Consider the following 24,091-nt stretch of genomic DNA (forward strand, 5'->3'; position numbering starts at 1 on the left):
AGAGCATTATTCTGGCATCGTAAGACTAAGCTTTGGCCACAAACTGAAGAGTCAACCTTTGGAATGAGCAAGTGTCTTCGCTGTGCCACATCTGCAATAGAGTGGATGAAATCATTGCCCATATCCCGAACGAATGCCCTAGACTTGCCCAAAACCACTACAAGTTGTGGCGATACGATCAGGTAGCGAAAGTGCTACATTGGAAACTGTGCGAAAAGTGGTATGAACACAAACCAAAGAGAGTGGTGGAGGCGGAGACTAGCAAATTCCTCTGGGATTTCACAATCCAAACAGATCAGATGCTAGAGAATAAAATACCAGGCCTAGTGGTGGTCGACAAGATGCACCATAATGCTATATAGTTGATGTTGCATACCTCTTTGACCTACAAATAGTCAAGAAGGAAGGCATAAAGATAAATAAATACAACCCTGTTAAGTACGAAATAGCTCGGCTATGGAAAATAAAGCAGGTGAAGATAGTGCCAATTATTGCTGGGTCCTTGGGAACAGTATCAGAAAGCATCAAGTGAAATATAAAGGAAATTGGAATAAAGAGCCCAGTAGAACTGTTACAAAAGATGTGCCTCCTGGGCACGGCCAGAATAATCAGGAAAGTAATAGACAGCTGAAAATAATGGATAGCATGGTACCGTAGGCTGCAGGTAGCAAGCCCGCTACGCATGTAAGACTCCAGGAACTCCAACAAAACCTGTGATAAAGAGAAATAATAATAATAATAATAATAATAATAATAATAATAATAATAATAATAATAATAATAATAATAATAATAATAATAATAATAATAATAATAAGAAGAAGAAGAAGAAGAAGAAGAAGAAGAAGAAGAAGAAGAAGAAGAAGAAGAAGAAGAAGAAGAAGAAGAAGAAGAAGAAGAAGAAGAAGAATCCTTCTACTGTAGGCCGGAGATTTTGAGTGAGGGAAGTAGTCGATTACATCGATCAAGTGATATGGTACTTATTTTATCGAAACCGAAAGGATGACAGGTAAAGTCAAGCACGTCGGCATTTGAATTCATAAAATACAAAGCTAAAAGAAATGCCGCTACGTATTTTGTCTGACACACTAACGATTATGTCATAAATAATTCTAAATTTACGTTGTAAATTTCCAAAAACAAACAGAAAGCCTATTAGAGAAAATCGTTAAAACAAGTTGTAATATATAATTAACTCAGTGTACTTAACGATGTATCATGATGGGGTTTTAACAAGATAGTTTCCCAGTTGTTTATCCGTTATTGTTATGATTAACTGTCTAAACCGAAAAGACATACTTAATTTGTGATTAAAACAATACATTAGGTTTTTTTATGTAAACAAACATATTAATAGATATGTAAATATATAAATAAATAAGCAAATAAACGTTTTGTTAGATTTTAACCAATCAGAATCCTTTATATAAATCTACCTAATGTGTAAATCATTATCGTAAAGTTTGTTTAAACCAATAGTTTTGATATTGTAAAGTCTTCTTATGTTATTTTTATAATATATATTAATATATTTAAATACATGTCAATGTATTTAAAATATATGCTAATATTCTAAATGTTGTTCTTTTAAATTCAAATTGCTTAATTCAACGATTTTTTTTCTTTTCTCACATTATTTCTTCAGTTAAACGATATCCACTCGAAAATTAAGATTCAACATGAAGACCTTTATTACTTCAAAAACCACGGCAGTGACAAGTAAATATTGTTTATAACGTTTCAGTGAAGCTGTATTAAGTATCTGTCAGGTTCCTTTGAAATGTAAAGTCAAAATAAACATGTATACCAGCCTCGAATATTAATTTATTAAAACAAAATATAGCATTCAGTAGTAGGGAATGTTCTCAAGTGATCTTAACCTACCCAGGCATTCGAATTTCAATTTTAAATTCGCAAACGGAATATCAAGTACAAATTTGATTTTAAAGGATACTGTAAAGAATAAAAATTAAGCCATTTAAAGGAATCTCATTTCTTATTTATAAGACTGATGTTCGTAGATGTTCGTTTTAAAATGAATGATTACTAATATTTATCCATTGAATTGTTAGTGAATCTTGATGTATTCATCTTCACGTTGTTTCGAGTGTCAAAACATTATAACATAACCCATTCTTCTCTAAACTGCCAATGGAAGTAACTAACACTTTAACAGCTATACAGTGTTAGTGTTTGTTTACGGAATCGAGATGTACTTCTGCAGCACCTCTTTACAGCCAGGTGGAAGAAGCCATTTGAGAATTATGTCTATTGAACATACGTATAGAACCATATCCATCGATGGTTATGAGGTACTCAATCTTCGGGTGGTAGAACGACTCGGTCAGCTGTGACTGTCTTTTAAGAAAGAAAAAAAATCAATATTTTGTTTGGATTTTTCACCATACTTTTATATCGTATCAGTGTTAGATGATGTATTATGGAGTTGAATAATTGTCTTTCATATAAGTTAGTCATCTTTTTTCTTTTCTTTTCACTTTCCATCAGCATACGTTGATGTGTGGGGGATATTATCTTGGTCTTTTAAAGTATCACGTAGTTGCTTGAGATATAATTATATTTGCTTGCAGATTATAGAAGTAGCCAAACTAAATAGAGTCGCCATCTTATTACTGCAATATGTCGTAGCATTGCGTAGTACCTTCGTTGTATAGTTAAATGAACTGGATCAGTGAGAGATAAATGGAGTTTTTTTCCATATTAATGTCTACAACACTAGGAGCAATAATATTATGCCGTGTGTTCTGGAGATTATTCCAGCTTTTAATGGATTATATGTCTGAAAGATAATCATATTGGAAAGGAAACTTATCAGCCAGAGCACTTTCTTTCATTCCTGGAACCTATAGAGGCAGTCGACTTTTATATAACGTCATCGTTTTGTAATTGCGACATACCTGTGCATTTGCATAATATTCATGTTGTAGTTAAATGGACTAGACCGGTGATAGTTTAAATGTTTCACCATATAAACTCTACAAAACAGGAAGCAGCAATCCTACGTTGCTGTGTGTTGGAGTAATCAATGGATTATGTAGCTGACAGATAATTATACTGGATAGGAAACTTATCAATCTATCGTTTTCTTTATCAGAAAACTTGTTCACATTTTTCAAATGAGTCCAACGACTCATAAGGCCGGTTATCTAGTTTCGATGATATGTAAGTGACCGAAATCACACAACATTCTCCCTGAACAGGACACCGGTCTCTTGCGAGGTTCAAGGCCAGCAATTTTGAAGGGAGGAGACAAGTCGATTGCATCAACCCCAGTACTTGTTTGATGCTTTATTTTCTCGACCCCTGCAGGGATGACAAGCAAAATTGACTGTAGAGGGATTTGAACTCAGAGCGTAAAGAGCCGGGAGAAATGTCTCTAAATATTTTGTGGGAAACGCTTACGAGTCTGCCCGTTCATTGCAGTATTTATTCCCATTACTGAAAGATAAATAAGTGACCAACTTTTACACCGAGACAACACTTTATTTCTACAATATGCCATACTACATATGTAATAGTGAAGTGAACTATGTACGCGACATATATAAAGATAACGATATGTGTATGTTCTGTTGTGCCTGGGTGAGTCATTCTCTTTTGGTGCCTTATAATTTAACACACCGGTAAAATTTCCACTTATTTCTTTTTTATTATTATTTTTTATTTTTCTGAAATTTTCGTTACGTCTTGCAACCTTTTCAACAGTTTTGACTCAAAACTATTGAAAAGGTTGCAAGACGCAGTGAAAATTTTAGAAAAATAAAAAAGAAAACATTAAAAAGAAATAAGTGGAAATTTTACCGGTGAGTGTGTTAAATTATAAGGCACCAAAAGAGAATGACTCTCCCCAGACACAACAGAATATGCTTCAACACACGAACTCACATAAAGAATCTTGCAAACCAAATCCAAAAACGAGATATATGTGTGTATGTATCTATCAATATATTAATTCATATATACACACATACATACATGCATACAAACATATATAGGAAGCGTAAGAAACATTAGTCCTTTCTTTGGAATCCTCTTCACTTGGCAAGCTACCATTCTCTATACTGCTCTTATTTTCTTATATTCTTGTACTACAGTCATATTTCTGTTCATCAAAAACACAATTTTAAATCTTATTTTATGTTCTCGTATTTATATACAGGTTTCGAGAGGCAGTTTCGAAATTTATGACGACATTTTTACATCCTATAAACCCCATTGATAAAAACAACGTAAGTAGTGTAATTGTTTTGTTATACATTAGTAAAAAAAATTCTGTTGAAAATAAATATGTATTGACATTGCCATAACTATACATTTTCAGATAAGCAAAATAGTATAGAACAATGTAAGTAGTACCATTATTTGAATATATTGATGAGAGAAGGTGGCGAGTTGGTAGAATCGTTAGCATGCCGGGAAAAATGCTTAGCGGCATTTCGTCCGTCTTTACTTTCTGAGTTTGTCTTTCATCCTTTCGGGCTCCATAAAAATAAGTACTAGTTGAGCACTGTTAACGATGTAATCGACTTACCCCTTCCGCTAAAATTGCTGGCCTTGTGCCAAAGTTTGAAACCAATATATTGATGAAAGATCAGTTGAAAATAATTATGCGTTATTTCTTAGCAGCATTACGGTGTGGATAAGATAAAGTACCAGTCAAGTACTGGGGTCGATGTAATCAACTTGCTCACTGCCCTCAAAATTACTTGCTTTGTGGCAAAATTATGAAAAAACTGTTTCCATAACATACGAAGAATGTACTGAATATAATGCAAAAGTGGACATAACCTTTTTTTATTGCATTACTTTCACTGTAACTCCCGTATTATTAAACATGAGCACAAGACGGTGATGTAAACGGCTTACCCTCACCCCTAAAATTTCTGGCCTTGTGTCAACATTTGAAACCATTATCAAAGATGGAAAAATGCGGCGAGCTGGAAGAATCATTACCTCGCCGAACTTAGCGGCATTTCGCTTGTCTTAATGTTTTGATTTCAAATCCCACGTAGGTCACCTTGGCCTTGCATCCTTTTGGGGTCGATTGGATAAGTACCAGTCAAGAACTAGCCCCCACTTCGTCAAAGTATCAGACCCTATGCCTGCAGTAGAAAGGATTATTAAAGACAAGCAAACTAGTAAAGAACCCGTCACACACACACATCAACACAGACATAAACGCTAAGATATTTTTTAATCGTTCAGTGGGAGAAACAAAAGAAGTGCCAATGACTCCTTTTAGAACTTCTGAGAGATAGGTGGGAAGAGGAGATCAAGTTATCCTCCAACTGAAGATATAAATCGAATACAGTTTAACACCACTGATCTTCGCTAAAAGCATTTGAACACGGATAGTGGTAGTGTTAATCCGGACAAGCGGTTAAGTTTACCACGTTAGAACAGAAAAAAATGTCTCTCTGATGGGTTTCCACAAAGTTGGCTCAAATTCTAATCACTTGGCCTTGGTTGAAGATACGCAGTGAAATTTGCTGTGCCGCGAATCCGAAATTGAATCCGATACGATGTATTTGCCAAGTGAACACCCTACAAATACAGTTATGTTAACACGTATATAGAATCCAGGCCCATTTAGCGATATCACCTGGATAATCTATCTATCTATCTATCTATCTATCTATCTATCTATCTATCTATCTATATATCTATATATATATATATATATATATATATATATATATATATATATATATATATATATATATATATATATATATATCCATATATATATATACACATATCCATTCATCCATACACACATAATATACATACATACCTATCTATCTATCTATCTATCTATCTATCTATACATACATATATATATTTATATATATACATATATATATGAACGCTGAAAGACAATCAAAGAATGATTTCATTTTACAGTTAATTACAGTCAGTGGTGTTACCAGTCTGCTTAACATCGTCGCGTTTGGATTGGCTGAAGAAAATGGTAAGCTCCTTCTCTATAAATTTTCAGATATCACAAATGTTGAAGTTGAAATAAAATTTTTTAAACCATGAAGAATTTTTATAAAAATGCTGAGTTTTATTTGCATTCATAATTCTGAATACGAAACTTACAGATATGCTGTATAACCACTAAAAGTGTTATTTTCATTAAATATTACTGAGTATGCATTGACTATTTTGAATTCATCCGTGTAAATATCTAAAACCTATTGCGCGCGCGCACCGCACACACACACACACACACGCCCACCACACACACACACACATACACACGCACATTCGCACACACATTCGCACGCACATTCGCACGCACACGCACGCACACACACACACACACACACACACTGCGAGAAAGGGGTGTCCTTCGATGTTAATTTGCGGTGGCTGGTATGTGGATTATGGCAATTTCTGGAAGACACATGTATGGCAGAACCTGAGTATTGCAGTTGTCCACTAGGATCAAAATCTACGAGGCAGTTGTCACTATTACATTCCTCTATTGGTCAGAAGTTTAGGCGCTGTACAGAAAACAGGTCAAACTACTGGAACGTTTTCATCAGAGATGCCTTCGCTCCATCATGGACATCTTATAGAAAGAACATATCCCCAACAACGCAGTCCTCCAGCAGACCAACGACCCGAGCATTGGAATCATGCTGCTGGTCAGACAGTTCAGATGGATGGGTTACGTTTCACACAGGGCCAGGTCCAATATGCCAAAAGCCGGATTCTATAGTGAGCTCAGCTAGAGCAAAAGAGACTAGCTAGTACGCCAGGGCCTTCGTTCAAGGATCAGTTTACGTAAACACTTAACGATTTGCATCTATTCCTCATGGTCTTCAGGCACGAATAACTGCCTTCCTCCTCGCTATATATAACGCATGTAAGTGTTTGTATGTGTGTTTGCGTGTATGTGTATGCGTGTGTGTGTGTGTGTATGTGTGTGTGTGTGTGTGTGTGAGTGTGTGCGCGTGTGCATCTGTGTGTGTATGTATGCATTTGTATGTGGCTGTGTGTGTCATTGTATATGTATGCGTTTAAGTTCAATGAGTACATACTCTGAATTTTTCGTGCAAAAACTAGTCAATTCGTGTAAAAATTTACATACATACATACATACATACTTACATGCATACATACATGCATACATACATGCATGCATATATATGTGTGTGCGTGCGCATCTGTGTATGATATATGTGTTTGCGTATTTTGTATGAGTTTTTTTTTGCACGTGAGCATGTTTGTCTGTTGTAAACTAATAGTAAATTAGTAGAAATATTACCAGGAAATGAAGTACACAAATGAGCCTCAATTACAATTTCATAACACGACTATTTTAGCAATCATAATAATTAGATTCTATTTCAGAACCTAAACCGTTTAAAACAACTTTCATCGGTGTAATTTTACTTTACATTAAAATCGGGTTATTTTTCTTCTAAATTTTGTCATATATTGATGGGTGGTGAGACATTATTCGAATGAGAAACACACTCATTGGTTCTATTTTATTTCTTTTCTTATCGTTAGAGCAGATAGAAACGAAATGACTCTGACAAACCTAACTAATTGACTGGACACATAATCAAACAACCGATTAGTTGACTAAAAGCAATAAAAGACAAAATAGCACCAGTGCGTGTGTTTCATAGTTGCATTATGACCCTTCCTAGATACAGCACAATCTGTTTTGACACACGATTTCACATCGAGAATCTTGCAGCCCATATACAAAAATAAAATTCTTTCTCAAAATTTATAAGAAATATTCTAAATATTTCAAATATCCGGTATGTGCAAATGACGCGGTAATTAATTAGAATAGACATCTACGAATTATGCACATTATTTATATTTGACGGATATTTGTCCTCATCCTGTTTGTTGTTAACACAACATTTCGGCTGATATACCCTCCAGCCTTCATCAGGTATCTTGGGGAAAATTTCGAACCCGGGTTCCCATTCCTAAGGTATTTTTCGATGTTATTATTATTATTATTATTATTATTATTCAGGTCTCCATTCCAGGAAGTGACCTGAATAATAATAATAATAACATCGAAAAATACATTAGGAATGAGAACCCAGGTTCGAGATTCCAGGCAGTGGAATTCCACTGCCTGGAATCGAACTCATGGGGTTAGTAACCCGCGCTCTTAACCACTGCGCCATATACCCGTGGGCAATTAATGGAGTAAATTTTAGGGTTTATAAATCTAATATTCTCCTATCCTTCCTTAGTACCAGTTCCCATATGCTGTTCATATCTGCACTCGGTCTGCTTAGGAGTTTGTTGTGTCCTAGTATATGTGCTGTTTCTTTTAGTTTTCGTATTTTCTAGTGGTGTTCTCTGTCTATTATTTTAATTTCATCCCACAGGGGGAGGTGATCTCCATTTTTCAATACATGATCAGCTATACCCGATTTATCAACATCTCCTTGTGTCACAGCTTTGCGCTGTTCCTCTACCCTTATTTTGAGGGGACAACATGTTTCGCCTTTGTATAACCTACCACAGCTGCATGGGATGGAGTACACGCAGTCTTTGGTCATATTCTCTTCTATTGGTGGTTTTATTCGAAGGAGATATTTGCAAAGTATTGAATTACTCTTGAATACTGACTAAAAACTGCGTGTACTCCATCCCATGCAGCTGTGGAAGGTTATACAAAGGCGAAACATGTCGCCCCCTCAAAATAAGGGTAGAGGAACATCGCAAAGCTGTGACACGAGGAGATATTGATAAATCAGGTATAGCTGATCATGTATGGAAAAATGGTGACCCCCTTCCCCTGTGGGATGAAGTTAAAATAATAGACAGAGAACACCACTGGAAAATACGGAAACTAAAAGAAGCAGCACATATGCTAGGACACAACAACCTCCTAAGCAGACCAAGTGCAGATATGAGTAGCATATGGGAACCGGTATTAAGGAAGGATAGGAAAATATTATATTTATAAGCCCTAAAATTCACTCCATAATTGCCCACGGGTATACGGCGTTGTGGTTAATAGCGCAGGCTACTAACCCCAAGATTCCGAGTTCGATTCCAGGCAGTGACCTGAATAATAGTAGAATGATAGACCTGAGTAATAAATAATAATAATAATAATAACAAGAACGTCGAAAAATACCTTAAGGAATGAGAACTCAGGTTCGAAATTTTCCCCAAGACAACTGATGAAGGCTGGAGGGTATATCAGCCGAAACGTTGTATTAAGTATCCGTTAAATGTAAATAATTCCTCATCTCTTAAATATAGAACTGTATCAACGAATTATTTTAATGTGCTCATCCTGTTGCTAGCCCAGTTACTGCGATATTTTTCATGAAATAACATCTCTTATGGCCTTGCTGTGTTAAAAACACAATAAATATCACAACAGCACCAATCGAGAGTATTCGATGCATTTCGTCCTTTTGTATCTGACACAGTAAGTCCATAACAAATGTTGTCTCAGGACAAGTACTGCAGTAATTGGCTTGTCGATAATATACATACACATATAAATGCGATACTTAAATGGCTAATTGAAATGTTTCAGTTAAATTCCTTTCTTTCTGTTTCTTTCTAGATTATTTCCTTTGTTTGTCACCGTATTATTCCAGAATAAGAAACGATTTTCTTGACTTTGCACGCATCCAGACGTACGATGTGTCAATCAAAGAAACGGTTCGTCCTAATAATTCCATATTCATCAATTTTTAAACCTCTTTTATTCTTCTGTATTTTCTCAATTATTTCGTTAACGACAATGATTTATATTTTCTATCACTTGGCTGAGATGATAGTATCCGAGAATGTTCGATATATTTTTATGCTTAGCGGTGTTTCATCTGTCTTTATGTTCTAAGCTCAAAATCCTCCGACGTTGACTTTGCCTTTCATCCTTTCGTTGTCGATTAAATAAGTACCAACTACGCATTAGGGTCGATGTAATCGACTTAATCCCTTTGTCTGTCCTTGCTTGTCTCCTCTATGTTTAGCCCCTGTGGGCAATAAAGAAACAAATATTAATAATATGCATTATTACAATAATCCCTAACATATCGCAAAGACTTTCGCATTATATGATAGTGATTAACCAGTGGAATCTTTTGGATTGTATAATCCCTAATGTGAATCTAACTTCCTCGAATTGACACACACACACACACATGCAGTTAAGTATGTCTGGTCATAAAGTGACCAATGGGTTCGCATCCATAAAGCTATTAGCTCTATAGACGACTCGTCAGACTTATATGTATATATTGATGTTTAAATAACATGTATGTATGAATATGTGTGTCTTTCTGTCCGTTTGTCTATCTATCTATCTATCTATCTATCTATCTATCTATCTATCTATCCATCAATCTATCAATCTCAAATGTAATATTTCTCGTTTTAAAAGGGTCCCAATGGTGAAATTGAATACATTGTCACTTATAAAAAGCTTGAAGCTGCCTATTTGAAAGCCAAAGAAAAGGTGAGACTAATATAATTTAAAATGAACAATATAGATTGAATACCGCATATTAAGATGATAAATATATTTACCTACAGTTACTTCTCGGCGATAACGTATTTCTTAAGTAAAATACAATATTATTGTTTCCTAATTAATTTTTTGCTTTAAAATATCTTTATAATCGTCGCTTAAGAAATATTATAAAAGCGCAAATAAATTTACGAAGTTGCGCTGCACTTCTGGCAAGTAGGAATTTTTTTTGACAATTTATCCCATCACTGTACACATAGATATTATATAAAGATACAGAGCATTAATATAAGCAGTCAAAGCAATACGTATTTCGCGCGTGGTTGGGGTTTGTATCCTTAAGGGCAGAAGTCTTTCTTTTATGAGAATGAAGGGGACAATAAAAGTCCTGCTATATATATACATATATACGCACACATATACATACGCGCGCACGCACACACACACACACACACACACACACACACACACATTGTATTCCTTTTAATTTTGACTTGTTTCAAGCCTTAGAATGCGGCCATACTGGGGCACTACCTTGAAGGGTTATAGTCGAACAAATCGACCACAGTACTTTCTTTTAAGCCTGGTTCTTATTCTATCGGTTTTATTTGCCGCCGAACTGCTAAGTTAGATTAAGTTTGTAGAAACTTCGCCAACAGTGAAAGTTTGGTGACACATCGAATTAAAAGTATTACTTTTCTAAAAGACCAATAGTAATCTTTATTGTTTTATTTTGGTTATCTGTTCAACTCAGTATTTTGTCATTTTCATATTCCTTCTATAATTATAAACGCGAAATTCTGTCTGCCCGTCCGGTTGGGACCCCTACATCTCAGTCTACATTTGCTCTTCATAGACATAATATACTGTTTTGTAATCAGGATGATCCCGGGATTGAAGAACTGCCCTTCATTTGATTCTTGAAAATTCGACGTTGTGATCAGGTGTGGATCAGGATTTCTAATATGCTAACAATTGAAAATTCAAATTTTAAAAGAACGCCAAAAATTTGTGAACTTACAGGTTTTTCATTTCAACTGAATTTAAAGTAACGCCATATTGGTAGGGTACCAATAAATGCTTCATTATTATTGCTCTCTTTCGTTTTGGGTCACAGGCCCACTTAACCCTCCGCACGGAGAAAGCATATAAATTCGCACGGAGTGTGGCTTTTAAGCTTGTTTTGTATTAATTTAGATTCATATATAAAGTGGACTTCGTTGCTTATATACGATCAATATTTATCACTATTTAATTATAGAATAAAAAAGGGGTTGAAACAGCAGAAGATGGAGGGGGAGGGGGCGATGGGCCACATAGCCCTGAACAAAGAGAGTGCTCAGTGACACCCCGCGATAATGACCGCCAAGGCGTTGCCGCGGAGAATGACCGGCTACATTCACTGCAGCCACTCCAACTTGCGGGGCTTATTTCTCCAACGGGCTGCCGTTATCCCTATTTTGTGGAGGAAATCGGTAGTACGGGGTCCTAGAACATCTGACGTCTCGAAGGCGACCGACACAAGCTAATAGCAACCGGACAGGCCCCTGTGTTTATTGATTTTTTGCTGCGTGGCTGTCACTTAAGAAAGTTTGCTGAGAATTTTGGAGGAATCACAGAACAGAGAACTATTCTGACATCGTGAAAGAGCTACTGACATCATACAAGGCCTTGGGATGCAATATGAACCTAAAAATCCAGTTCTTGAACTCACCTTTTCCCTGCAAATTTTGAGGCTGTCAGTGACAAGCACGGCGAGAGGTTTCACCAGGACATTCTGAACATGGAAACCCAGTATCAAGGAAAGAGGAACTCTTCTATGTTGGCTGATTATTGTTGGTCACTAAAAAAGGACGTTCCACAAGCTAAATACAGTCGAAAACCATACGCCTCTACGTTTTAGAGCTAAGTTTCGTTGTAATATCAGCCTGATTTTTTAATTCATGAAATACAATTGCTTAACAATTTACATATGCTATCAAAGAAAAACTCTGACTTAGAGAAAATAATCTGGAAACACACTTGAATTCTGCAGATAAAATGCTAATTAAGTTCACCTACTTTTGTTTGTGGGACAAAATTTTTCATTAATGCTGTTGACCAATTGTAATTGTCAACCTTATTTCTGCATTAATACAGTACATTTATTGTATAATTTAATTACTCTGTCACATAAAAACCATGCCTGATAGAAAAATTCTAAAAACAGATTCGAAATCTGCGTTAAAAGTACTTTAAAGTTCACTTTCCTTAGTTCATGAGACAGCAGAAAGTCCGAATTTTGTTGACCAGTGTAACAGACGATATAAAAGTTGGTTGGTTGGTTGATTGATCTCTCCATTCACGCTTTATATCGTGCAGAGAGTGGGGATAGGGGGGAATAATAGTGGAACACTACACACACACATGCACAATTAAAGGGAAAGAATCAAAGAAGCAGAGGAGGGGGAAGAGGAAGAGTGGAAGTAAATGGTGAAGTAGTTATGGGAAGAGTTTATGCAAATGATTAATTTGTTTTATTTAATATTATTAAATATTTTTGTTTTGAAAATTAGTATTCATTACGTTAATCCAGATAAGTACCAAGAAATTTGATTAAAGTTAAAATCCTTGTGAGTGGATTTGGTAGACGGAAACTATAAGAAACATGTCGTATGTATGTATGTATGTGTGTGTATATATATATATATATATACGCATGTATATGTATACGTATGTGTGTATGTATGTATGTATGCATGCATGTATGTATGTATGTATGTATGTATGTATGTATGTACGTGTGTGTGTGTTTGTGTTTTTGTTTGTCCCTAACCATCTCTTTCCAACCATTGTTGGTTTGTTTACGTACCCGTAACTTAGTGGTTCGGCAAATGAAACTGGTAGAATAAGTGCCAGGTTTTAAAAAGTAAGTACTGGAATCATACTTTCATTGTTCGACTAAAACAAAAACTTCAAGGCGGTGCCCCAGCATGGCCGCAGCCCAATGACTGAAACAGGTAGAATGACGATAAATATTGTAGGCGTGTCATATTTTCTGATATATTACCGATGGTGGGAAAGGTATACCCCCAAAGTTACTCCTCATTTGACGGCTAACTCTCTCTATATATATATAGTCTTTAATAATCCTAGACGCTATTTTAAACTTCAGGGTTACTCAATCAAAGGTATATTAGTTATCAACCCGAATAATCCAACTGGACGTTTGCTGCCGAAGAACGAAATCGAAATTATTTTTCAATTCGCTAAAAGGTAAGTGAGATTTGCTTAACAATAACCTAATCACCCATTTATCTATTCAAGTATAACAGTTCGGTAAAGATCCATCAGACATATTTTACTCATGTGAATCTTACTTTAATCGCTTCATTAAATAACGGTTTCAAATTTTGGGACATGGTCAGCAATTTTGAGGGTAGGTGGCAAGTCGATTACATCGACCATAGTATCAAGCTGGTATTTATTTTAATGACTCAGGAAGTATGTAATGTGAAGTCGACCTCGATGGAATTTGAAGAAAAACCGCAAAGGGGTTTTACTGATGCTTCAACTAGTCTGACAGCTCACCCCCTTGGTTGCTTCATTAATAACGCTTTCAGATTTGGCACAAGGCCAGTAATTTTCAGGGGAGGAGACAAGTAAATTACATTTACCCTAGTGATCAACTGGTACGTATTTCATTGACCCCGAAAAGATAAAAGGCAGAATCGACCTCGGTGGAATTTGAACTCAGAACGTAAAGTGTCGCCAGAAATGCCGCTGAGCATTTTGTCCAACGTGTTAACGGTTCTGCCAGCTCACTGCCTTAATACAACATAATATATTCATCCATCCACCCATCCATCTTCTCCACTCACTATTCCTGTTATAGTCGTTGGGTTAGAGTCCTCAGTTCTATCAGAAACAACCGTCAGTAAATTCTCAGGTTGGATTCCACAAGATGACCAACTGAGACTATGGATATGATCCAACCACTTCGTTTTTGGTCTATCCTAGGTCTCCTTATGGTTGGCTCGGCTTGAAGAATCCGTCTTGTAATTATTTCCTGTGACGTTCTAATCACACATCCATAGTACCGGACTTGTGACTTACCGCAATAGCACCAACGCTCATGGAAGTTCGTTAATGACTGAAAGATTACGATCGCGAATACAAACGGCCGAAATGAAGTAAAGTTACACTACAGGGTGCATAGCTCAGAGTTCAGGGAATCTCTCCAAGTCGAGCCACTACTTCTCTGAAATGAGGGACTACATATTATAATAAAATTAAAAAATTAGTAGTATTCTCTGTCACGACTTGCGTTCGAGAGTTACAGTTTAAACATCTTTAACTATGGAGCGAAATCAAAGACAATCGAAGTCTAAAATCATGAAAGTGTCATGACAATTTATAAATTTATGCATCAAAAGAGAAAGAACATTTATAAAACGTAAAGGGTTCTCGCTAGCATTGTAGTATTTAATTATATTAATACAATTACTTTACATGGCATATGGTGTAGTGTTGTGCTGAGCGTCATGCTAGGTGGTGCCAAACGGTATTCGGTTATAGTCTGTCTTCAAATCTAGCCTTGATAGCTGTTGCCTTTCATTATATCCGAGGACAGATATTTGAAAGACAACATCGAACATAAACGGATTTAAACATCAATATTGTCGATATATACTGAACCACAAAAGAAACGTTGCACACATACTAAATAGAAACCGGTTTATTAATAGACTGCTATAGCATTGATTGAAGAGTACTAATTTAAAAAAAAAAACGATCTTTCCTAATGATAAAACGCCGTTTCTTGAAATATGTTTGACGTCACATGGTGTCATGTGATGACGGAATGTCCTGGATCCAAAGAGATGAGCTCAATATCTCGTGTGACCACTGTGAGTGTTGATTACCGCCAGGCATCTTCTGTATATTGAATGCACCAAACAATTGATGAAGGCCATGGGGATAGCAGCCCACACTCTTTTAAAACTTGCAGTGAGTTATGCCGCATTTGTCGGCTTTGGACGGATATCATTTAGCCATCTTTGGATTTCGTCCCACAGGTGCTCTATGGGGTTCAAGTCCGGACGCAGGGCAGGTCATGGCAGTGTCTGGATGTGCTATTGGAGGAAGTCAGTTGTCAACCTGGCAGTATGGGTACAGACGTTGTCTTGTTGGAACACGTGATTCCCATGACGGGAAAAATATGGCACAATGTGAGGTCTCAATACTTGGTCGATGTAGCGAGCAGCAGTTACTCCATTGCCCCAGCCTTGGCCGATGTTTTGGAAGACCACCAGTCCAAGTTTTTGTTTGAGTGCAATCCCGCCACATATCATGATACTCTGTCCTCCCCACGAGTCTCTCTCTCCACCACACAGCCATCAGCATGACGTTCATCCCTTCTTCTCCAAACCCTAACTCTGCCATTGCCACAGAAATGCAATATCGACTTTCGTCAGGGAAGACTACAGTCCTCCACTGCTGATATCGCCAGTTCTGACGTTTATGAACCCACTGCAGACGTGCCCGTTGATGACTATCTGTGAGAATGGCCCCTAGCCGGACGTCGACAAGACAGATTGAGCGATCCCAGTCGACAGCGAACTGTCTCTGCACAAATGGGTCTGTGGTGAGTCCCTATGGTCTGCCTAGCTGATTCAGTTGCACTCCTGCGAGTGCTGTAGGTGTAAGTGGTGATCTTGACGTGCCGTTGTAACCCTTGGTCGGCTACTGCGTGGGCGATTATCCATGCTGTTTGTGGAAGTGTATCGTTCCCTCGGTCGCTCAATTGTCCGAATACTGCAGTTCAAGTCATTAGCAATGACCCATGGACGTTGACCAGCATGGCGACGTCCGATGGCTTACTCCTGATTTCGTGTCAGTCTTGGCATGCTTGCTGCGTTCGCGGAAGGAATGACAGGCTGGTAAATTTGAGTGCTTTTTATACCCAGTGAGTCGACGTTTTGTACGTACATCATGATTTTCATAAAGATGCGTTCGCGAGTATTACTATGTTCACGAAAAGTGAGCGTGTTCGAACCCTACAAGCAATCCTTGTGTTTTCAAAGGAGAGTGGTGTTGTGGGTCAGTGACATCTTCCTGATGTCAAATTACCTAGAAATGTGATATAATCTATATAATCTCAAGATCGTGTGTGAAACAAATGCTCTTTTACAGTGCAACGTTTCTTTTGTAGTTCAGTATAGAAGCCAAGTCAGTCTTAGTGGAACAGATCTATGATCAGTGATGTCCCAGCCGTTACTTTACATTTTACGTCTTTTCTGGGTAAATATCATCTAATATAGTCTTCCTGATTTAAACCGGTAATATATGATTTGTTGAAAATTTGGTTGCTATTTTTCACAGATGGAAAAGCTGTATAGAGGCTTCTTTTACTGGGGTATATTCAGCAACTAAATACCTACCACTACATTTTCAAATCATGTCAAAACAAGAAATCGTTTAGATGTTGTCTATTCAGTAGAAGAGGTAACTGTATATAGGGAGAGGGAGGAAAACGAACATATTTGGAAATGTCGATGGTTTCAAGTTTATATTTTGAAAAACTTATAATTTATTGTTCCTAATCTGTGAATTCCTTTGCAGTTTTGACCTCCACGCCATATTTGATGAGATCTACGGGTTATCGATATTTGGCACTGATGCAGAACCAATGAGTGTTTTGTCCATGAATATTCCACAACCGACCAAAACACATGTCCTGTGGGGATTCAGTAAGGTAAAATACTTGAATATTGTTATAAGAAACTATTGGGTGATTCACAAGTTGAACTGTCTAAGGTAATTCCATTGATTGTAGTTGAGAGTCGTATTTGGGTAACATAGGATATTTGATATAGGTTGGGACGAAGGTTCGATGAGCACGAAAAATAATGGAAAAAAGTCTGCAACGTGGGATTTATTGACTTACTTATTTGTCGATTTATTTATTTATTTATTTATTTATTTATTTATTTCTTCTTTAATTCTTTTACTTGTTTCAATTATTTGACTGCGGCCATGCTTGAGCAACACCTTGAAAGATTTTAGTCAAACAAATCTATTCCAGGACTCATTTTTCAAGCCTAGTACTTATTCTATCGGTCTTTTTTGCCGAACCGCTAAGTTACGAGGACATAAACACACTAACACCGGTTGCCAAGAGGTAATCGGGGGAAAAACTCAGACACAAAGACACACTCACTTAGGTATATATATATTCGATGGGCTTCTTTCAGTTTCCGTCTACCAAATCCACTCACAAGGCTTTGGTCGGCCCGAGGCTATAGTAGAAGACATTTTCCCAAGGTCCCACGCAGTGGGACTGAACTCGGAGCCGTGTGGTTGAGAAGCAAGCTTCTTACCACACAGCCATGCCGGCGCATATGAGCCACGCCTACACATATGACCCACGCCTGCTCCTATTTATTTAGTTTCTATAGCAATCGGTAAGCAATAGAGCTGTTGGTCACGAGTTTCTAACTGACCAGGCACTGTTTATCTCTATGTCAGACAGTAGTAATAGTAAACAATTCAAGGGAATTTCGTTGTAAAGTACCAGTTTTTCCGGGGTTTTTTTGCCGATGTTTATAGCCTTCTCCGATAACACATACGCACGTATACGCTCATATATACACCTGCATGAATATGTGTATATATGACAGGTTTCTGCACAGTCTCCATTTAACAATTCATAACCATAACATATTGGTCGACTCGAAGCTATAGTGGATAACACTTGTCAACAGTGCCACGTAGTAGGATCGAACTCGAAATCCCGTATATAAAGTGGTACAAAAGTGGCTGAAATATTAGCCAGTATTGATCCTTTTCTATGGTTGTGTAACTTCACATGTTTTATAGCGCTGAAAGATTTTTCTTTCGTGACGATGGTTTAAAGATCAGGAAGATATTTTGAAATACAGATATCAAAAGCAGTCCTATGTTTAAAAAATGTAACTTCTTCTTCTTCTTGTCGTTCAACTTTATGTAAACTATAATCGACCATTTCAAAAATTCGTTCCAAGCGTGATCATGTTGCCATATTTTAAAAGGGTATGATGATGCAGGACACTCCATCATTTAATATATTCACTTTTATGTAAGACAGCAATAGTAATTTGAAGGCAATTTAGTTGCTATTTCTAGCAGGTCGAGTGACTAAATGCGGTTCCCTCATTGCTTAGTATGATAACTCCTTGTGTTATGTTAGAAGCACGAACTAGGAATCAATATAGCAGATCTGTTTTCACTTTAAACTTTACCATTGAAGCAGGTTTCTGAGAAAGACATGACAAATTTGATGCGTTTATTTATTTATTTATTTATTTATTTATTTATTATTGTCAAAGGGTTAACCTATTGATTAATATTGTTTTGTAGGACTTGGCTTTGTCAGGTTTCCGATGTGGAGTACTGTACAGCCAAAACGACAAACTGCTCAGTTTCATGCGTAAAGTGTCTTTCTATTCTGGAATATCCATGGTAGTTCAAAACTTGCTCACTCGTTTCATTGAAGACATTGGTAAGTTTGACGGTAAAACATTTAAAGATTTTTTTTATATATAAATACGAGATTTTCCCTGACTTATGCATGTATAGCCTACGTATCGTAGTGGTAATTTTTTTCAACAATATTTATTGCAAAACCACAACAAGGTGGCGAGCAGGATGTACCTGTACCATCGAGCACTAGAATCGATGTAATCGACTAACTCCTCCCTCCCTCCCCCAAAATTTCAGGCCTTGTGCTTATAGGGGAAAGGATTATTTCAAAACCACTAAAGGAGCAGAGCTGGCAGAATCATTAGCACGTCGAGCAAAAATGCTTAGCGACGTTTCTTCAGATTCTTTATGCTCTCAGTTCAAATTCCGCCGAGGTTGACTTTGCCTTTCGTCCTTGCGCAGAATATTAAAAAAGTACCAGTTGAGCACTACATTCGATGTAATCGGCTCCCCCTTTTCATCAAAACTGCTGACCTTGTGCCCAAAATTAACATTATTGTAAAACGATTACAAGGCGACGAACTGGCAGAGTTGTTAGTACATCGGACAAAATGTTTTACTGCGTTTCATCCGGTCCTTTACATTCTGGATTCAAATTTCGCCGAGGTTGACTTTGCCTTCTATTCTTTCGGGGTCGATGAAATAAGTACCATTTGAACACTGAGGCCTTCTGCCAAAATCTCATTGGAAACCACATTTAATGAGGCTTCGTAATGTTATTCGTAAAATTTAGCTTTAAGTACATCAAAATATTCCGCAAAATATATCTGCTCCAATTATGACGTTTTAAGTAATAAATATAATTATATACTTACTGCAATAAATGTTATTTCTATAGAAATTGTTACAGGGTATGTTCCTGGAAATTACTGAACAGTTGCTTAATTATCTTTTAGAAATTGGTGTTTAACTAAACTCACGAACTGTTGTGGAATTGCTGTAATATACTATACACATTAATTGCTACTGTTACGTCTAAAAAATATTCTTTTTCTCTTTAAAAAAAAAACAAATAAATTATTATATACTTGCCCATAAAAAATATTTTTTAACAAAATTGTTATCCGTCATTTGACTGGTAACTTTGAAAGTACACTTTTGCCACTGTAGGTAACATCAGGAAATATGGCATTCATGTAATAATCATAATTATAACTTTTTTTATACAAAATGATGACAGGAATACTACTTTTCAAAATATCTTACCTTAAAATAAAATAAAATAAAATAAAGCAACATTCCATAGATAAAAAGAAATCAAAAAGAAAATTAATCACCGTGTTGATTTTATATGATAGAAGTTACGCACACTCACCCGTGTGTGTGTGTGTGTGTGTGTTCTGTCTTTATGATTCTTTCTCTGCTACTAAGTACCAGTCAAATACTGGAGTGATGGTATTGACTAGTCAGCTTCCCAGAAAAAAAAAGTGGTCTTGTGCCTAAATTCGAAAATCAACTAGCATGTCATTTCATGTGATATAGATTTTAGGAGTTCTGGTTTATATTCAGGAGCTTTGGTTTACTTCTCTGCATGGAAACGATGAACAACTACTCTAAATTACATGATACCAGGACCGCTATATGGTTTTTGTATTTGACTAAATCAACACAGATTAACTTTCTAGATCAGAGGTTCCAAACCATCGAACAGGGGACCAGTACTGGGCCGGTGATCATTTGGCACCTTGCCGCACAGAGAAAAAATAACAAATTATTACATATTATATCCATATTATTGAGTATCCTACTCTGCAAGATGCTTTTACATTATATGTGTATTATATACGTAATATATATGTAATAATCAAATTATATTATATGCACTTCATTGTACTTTCTTATACGCGTAGTCTCCCGGTCCGTGGAAAAAATATCGTGAACGAAACCAGTTCGTGGCGCAAAGAAGACGAGCGATCGATGCTCTACTTTATATAACTGGTTCAGCCAATTCGTTTCTTGCAATAAAATTTTCTTAGAATGACTTTAACTTTCATTTCTTTTTTAAATACTGACATAAAGAACTGATGTTAATCCAAAATATAATTCCTTTTCTGAATGTTTCTCAGCCTTGTGCTCAGACCAAATATGTCTTTCATGTTATAATTTGATGTTTGCTTGTTAAAGTGAATGTTCAATTCAATTTTCAGACTGGTTTAAGAATATTTATTTCCCAACATTAAGAGAACGAATGAGCGAAACTTATGAAATGGCTGTGAGTCAACTAGAATCTAAGGGAGTAACAGTGTACCGTTCCAGTGGAGGGTTCTTCATTTGGGCAAACTTCTGTAAGGTGAGTTATATATAAAAATAAAAATAATAATAACTCTTTTGTTATAGACACACCACCTGAAATTCTAGGGTAGGAGATAAGTCAATTATATTGACCCAGTGCTCAACTAGTACTTAATTCATCGAGCTCGAAAGGATGAAAGGCAAAGTCGACTTCGGCGGAATTTGAACTCAGAACGTAAAGACGGACGAAATGTTGCCAAGCATTTTGTCTGGCGTGCTTAAATAATGATAATAATAATCCTTTCTACTATAGAGACAGGGCCTGAAATTTGGGGAGAGGGTTTTAGTCGATTACATCGACCCAGTACTCAACTGGTACTTAATTTATTTACCCCGAAAGGATGAAAGGCAAAGTCGACCTCGGCGGAACTTGAACTCAGAACATAGCAACGGGGGAAATACCGCTAAACATTTTGTCCGGTGTAGTAACATTTCTGCCTCTGAACAACAACAACAACAACAACAACAACAACAACAGCAACAGCAGCAGTGACAACAACGACAAAAACAATAGCAGTAACAGCAGCAGCAACAACAACAATAGCAATAACAAAACAACAACAATAATAATAATCCTTTCTACTATAGGTACAAGGCCTGAGATTTTGGGTGAGGGGGAAAGTCGATCGTATCGACCCCAGTACATGACTGATACTTAATTTATCAACCCCGAAAGGATGAAAGGCAAAGTCGACCTCAGCAGAATTTGAACGTTAAGTGTTTCGTCCAGCGTGCTAACGATTCTGCCAATTCGCCGCCTTAAATAATAATAACAATAATAATGATGATAATAATAATAATAATAATAATAATAATAATAATAATAATAATAATAATAATAATAATAATAAGAAGAAGAAGAAGAAGAAGAAGAAGAAGAAGAAGAAGAAGAAGAAGGGAAAAATGCTTTCTAATCGATGTATCAATACCAACAGGCGATAACATTTCTTTAAAAGAAACGGAGAAACTTTCAAAATACAAAGATTTGAAAATAGAGGCAACTCGAATGTGGAGCATAAAAAGAAACAATTTTTATTATAGTCAATGCAATAGGTACGACAAAAAATCATTCAGACAAATACATGACAAAAACTCCAGGACTTACAAGTATATATAGCATACAAAAGGATAACAGGATACCGAAACAGATGCTATATGGGGAACTTGTTAGTGGAAAGAGACCCCGGCAGAAACCAATGCTGCGATTTAAGGACTGTATCAAGTCCTCATTAAAGGCCTGTGATATGCAGGAGTCTGACCGGGAGAGCAATGCCTGTCATCGCCACAGATGGAGGAATGCAGGTTAAGGAGGAGTTCGACACCGTTGAGAGAGCACGTATTCAGCAAGAAGAGCTTAAGCATACTGCTCAAAAGCGCACTGCAGGTGTAGTGAATGGAGAAAGCTTGATCTGCAATGTATGCAGTCGTGTATGCTTGTCAAGAGCAGGGCTCATTAGCCACAAACGGAGCCGCAAATGCAAAATATAAGTTAGTCCTAAAGCGCACAATGTTCATAACGGTCAGCAATGGTCTTTCTCGGTCACGAGTGGACGGCCATCATCATCATGTATGTATGTATGTACACACGCACACACACACACACATACGCACATAAACGCACGCATAAGCGTCAGTTAAAGCGTTAATGCTATCACCATATTCGTTATTCATAATGTTCTTAAATAGTAAAACAGGTCCATATTTATAAGGTAATACACACCGCCTGGAATCAAATCCATATTCTATATTTGTAATCACGATGTATTACTGCAAACACAATGAGAAATCAATATACCAACGTACAAATATGCCATATTCAAATTTTATTTAACAGCTGGAATTGTTCCCCTTCCTGTCTTCAATAAAATTAAGGTCAAACTCATTAAGCTAATGATTTTGTTTCTTCTCATAGTGATGATAATTTAATTTAAATATATATTTATTCGTTTTACTTTCTATATCTAGTACGAACGAGTTCAATTGATTCTTATAGTAATAGTCTTTAACATAATTCAACTTGCAAAGCTTCTTCATTCTTTCTTGACAAGAATTGAGCCTAAAATTATTAATTTGATAATCAAGAGAATAACTAGTTAAATATTTATGATCACTATATTCCGTTAGCCTCCACACTGACATATATAAAAAAAGAAATATGTAAATGTATTTATAAAGAATATTTCATTCATTTCAGTTTATGAAAGAAAATACTTTCGAATGTGAAATGGAACTTTTTAAAACTTTCTTCGAACACAAAGTTTTCTTCTGTGGTGGAAGAATTTCTTACTCAAAGGAACCAGGCTGGTTTCGTATTATTTTCACCCGGAAGATGCCTATTCTAAAAGTTGGTATGTATTCAATTGTGTGCTCTCTCTCTCTCTCTCTATATATATATATATATATATATGTATAGAGAGAGAGAGAGAGATGTATCTATCTGTCTATGTATATCTTTTGCCGTTTATCTTTTACTTATTCCAGTCATTAGACTGCGGCCATTCTGGGGCACCGCCTTAAAGAAGTTTAGTCGAACGAATTGACTTCAGTACTTATTTTTTTAAGGCCTGATACTTATTCTGTTAGTGTCTTTTGCTGAACCATTAAGTTACGAAGACGTCATATATATACATACACAACGGGTTTCTTTCAGTTTCCATCTACCAAATCCAATCACAAGGGTCTGGTCAGCCCGAGGCTAAAGTACAAGACATTGCCCTAGGTACCACGCAGTGGGACTGAACCCGGAACCATATGGTCGGGGAGCAAGCTTCTTACCACACAGCTACGCCTATG

The 24,091-nt window shown here is 36.5% G+C and overlaps 1 protein-coding gene across 2 annotated transcripts in view; it reads left to right on the forward strand.

Moving 5' to 3' along the window:
• Nucleotides 1-24,091, forward strand: part of LOC106867535 (1-aminocyclopropane-1-carboxylate synthase-like protein 1) — a 52,816-nt gene that overhangs the window by 23,668 nt on the left and 5,057 nt on the right. For both annotated transcript variants that reach the window (XM_089352462.1, XM_089352463.1), the window contains 10 exons: nucleotides 1,646-1,719; nucleotides 4,181-4,250; nucleotides 5,926-5,992; nucleotides 9,596-9,693; nucleotides 10,418-10,492; nucleotides 13,659-13,759; nucleotides 17,108-17,240; nucleotides 18,884-19,025; nucleotides 21,154-21,296; nucleotides 23,493-23,646. In XM_089352462.1, the coding sequence (XP_089208588.1) occupies nucleotides 1,646-1,719; nucleotides 4,181-4,250; nucleotides 5,926-5,992; nucleotides 9,596-9,693; nucleotides 10,418-10,492; nucleotides 13,659-13,759; nucleotides 17,108-17,240; nucleotides 18,884-19,025; nucleotides 21,154-21,296; nucleotides 23,493-23,646 (1,057 nt within the window). The remainder of the gene's footprint in view (nucleotides 1-1,645; nucleotides 1,720-4,180; nucleotides 4,251-5,925; nucleotides 5,993-9,595; nucleotides 9,694-10,417; nucleotides 10,493-13,658; nucleotides 13,760-17,107; nucleotides 17,241-18,883; nucleotides 19,026-21,153; nucleotides 21,297-23,492; nucleotides 23,647-24,091) is intronic.

This window comes from Octopus bimaculoides, chromosome 5 (assembly GCF_046866305.1).
Source record: "Octopus bimaculoides isolate indiv1 chromosome 5, ASM4686630v1, whole genome shotgun sequence".
Classification (NCBI taxonomy): Eukaryota; Metazoa; Mollusca; class Cephalopoda; order Octopoda; family Octopodidae; genus Octopus; species Octopus bimaculoides.